The sequence below is a fragment of the Berghia stephanieae genome, chromosome 3, assembly GCF_034508935.2.
Source record: "Berghia stephanieae isolate SIO BIC M18660-M18661 chromosome 3, UCSD_Bste_1.3, whole genome shotgun sequence".
In the NCBI taxonomy this organism is placed as follows: domain Eukaryota; kingdom Metazoa; phylum Mollusca; class Gastropoda; order Nudibranchia; family Aeolidiidae; genus Berghia; species Berghia stephanieae.
In genome coordinates, this window is record NC_088362.1 from 89,415,852 (window position 1) to 89,418,351 (window position 2,500).

Consider the following 2,500-nt stretch of genomic DNA (forward strand, 5'->3'; position numbering starts at 1 on the left):
GGTCGGGGGGATTATCACTATTTTTTTTATTATATAAAATTAAATATATCTCCCCTCATATTACACATTACAATGATGATGGTGATGACCATGACGACGACGACGATGATGTTGATAAGGATGATGATGATGATGATGATGATGATGATGATGATGATGATGATGATGATGATGATGATGATGATGATGATGATAGTGAACAGGAGGAAAAGAAAAAGGAGCAGGAGAAGCACTTAACCTAATGTTATAAACATACCAGTGAGTAAAAAGCTCATTACAATACAACAAATCCCTCCACACAGAAAATATGAAATCAATGCTATCCTTTTCCCGAATCTGAAATGTTTAAAAAAGTCAAATGAATAAGGAAAATATGACAAATCGTCTCAAAACGGGTTTATGTCGGAGTGAGGCGGAGGGCAAAAACTGACGTTAACTGCTGCCGTATTGTGAAAAGGCACGGATTTAATCATTTGGCCAGAAAACTCGTTCTTTAATTATCGATCTTTTTAAATGGCCCTTCGCGAAGTCCCTGGTTTCAGAGTATTTTTTTCTGTTGTTATTGCCAAGATGGGGTTCATGCGAAGGCAAAGTTTGATAATTTTTTGATTTTTTTTAATAGCCAAGATGAGGGTCATTTAAATAGATCGTTATTTGTAGGACAATTTTTTTCATTCGTGTCTTTACACTGTACGGCAGTTAAATGGTTAAAATGAAATAGATCAGACATGTGAAAATGTGGAGTTATGCACTTTATGAATATTTATTGTTATTCTGAACAATATAAGACACAAACGTATCTCAATGTTCATATGCTATTTAACATATTATGTACACATATGTACAAAAATCCTATACAATGGAATTCTGATAAAGTCAACACCACCAAACCAGAAAGATTGATTGACTTAGAGCAATGCTGACTTTATCCATTATCAATGGAACAAACTTAGACGAAGAACAGAAACTTTTGGGACGAACCCGAAGTTGACGTTAAGACCTTTGGTTTTATACGGATTCCCATGTATGTATTCACCACCCGTATCGCTACGACATGATACCGTTTTGAAACAATGGATCACAATTATGTTTAACCCTCTATTTACCAAGTAGGGAAAAATGTCGTGTTCAGAGTTGTTTTGCACATCACAGAACTTGAAGAAATGTCTTTGTTATAGCTGTTAAAACTTTGTGCTGTTTCTAAAGCTATTCTACGAGTAAATGAATAAATTATGTATTCTAGTATGTAGGCTACTTGTTATTGATTTTGAATTTGAATGTTAAAAAAACAAACAATTTTTGTGTTGGATAAGTATGGCATTTTGGGAATAATCATGAAAAAGTAGGTGAGGAGAGAGTTAACAAAGTGATGTTAATTAATTGACTTGTCTTATAATCTAAACCCTACGTGATATTATGGTTATCATTGAACGTTTATGCAAGACAATCGTAGTCTGTTATCGTAGTCAAGATAAAATAAAATAAATTTGACGTTCTTTGGTATAAGAATATCGACTCTAAAAGAAATTTGAAAATCAGGCTTCCATTAAAAAATAACCGTGAGTCATGAACCAATAAATAAGAAAGTTCTAGGGCATGAGTTCATTTCAAAACTCAAGCGTGTGTTTTGCTCAATTTCTTATCGACCGTCTGACAGATTTGCCTGGTACTTTGCATGCGGTTTTAGATTTTAAAAAGCCCCAAACAAAGAAACAAAAAAAACCAGAAAAAAAACCAACAAAAAACAACAACAAAAAACAAACAAAACAAAACAAAACAAAACAAAACAAAACAAAAAAAAAAAAAACCCAAAAAGAAACCAATATTGTGAATCCAAAAAATAAACTCATCTATCTCCCTTTGTTATTGTGCACTCGCAAAATCCTTTGATGTTGGCCCACATAATAATAGACTTTTACTGTAATAACGTATTTAATGTTGTCTATTTTCAGTGGTGTAGCAAATTTTTTCTCAAAGTGATGGCCCATGAACATAGAGCCACCATAGCCGGATGTCTATGTTTTATATCAATTTTTTTATATGCCAGTTTTAATATTGGCTAATTCAATTGTGTGAGTAGACATCTTCGTTTGGCTTCATTTTCATACTTAACAGGCTTATAAGCAATGTTTTACACGTTGGCAATTTTTCAAAATATATTACTTTAAATGATTCAAAGATAGATAATACACCACCGCTTGCTACAACAGAGGTGACTTGAAGTTCAAAAGAAGAAGAAGAAGAAGAAGAAGAAGAAGAAGAAGAAGAAGAAGAAGAAGAAGAAGAAGAAGAAGAAGAAGAAGAAGAACAAGAAGAAGGAGAAGGAGGAGAAGGAGGAGGAGGAGGGGGAGGAGGAGAAGAAGAAGAAGAAGAAGAAGAAGAAGAAGAAGAAGAAGAAGAAGAGGAGGAGGAGGAGGAGGAGGAGGAGGAGGAGGAGGAGGAGGAGGAGGAGGAGGAGGAGGAGGAGGAAGAATGCTCCCGAGCATTTTTATTAGGTGTT

General features: G+C 34.4%; 1 protein-coding gene across 7 annotated transcripts in view; it reads right to left on the bottom strand.

Moving 5' to 3' along the window:
- The window catches only part of LOC144968778 (solute carrier family 22 member 1-like), a 51,241-nt gene that overhangs the window by 11,168 nt on the left and 37,573 nt on the right, over nucleotides 1-2,500 (bottom strand). For all 7 annotated transcript variants that reach the window (XM_078907444.1, XM_078907443.1, XM_078907446.1 and 4 more), the window contains one exon: nucleotides 257-336. In XM_078907444.1, the coding sequence (XP_078763570.1) occupies nucleotides 257-336 (80 nt within the window). The remainder of the gene's footprint in view (nucleotides 1-256; nucleotides 337-2,500) is intronic.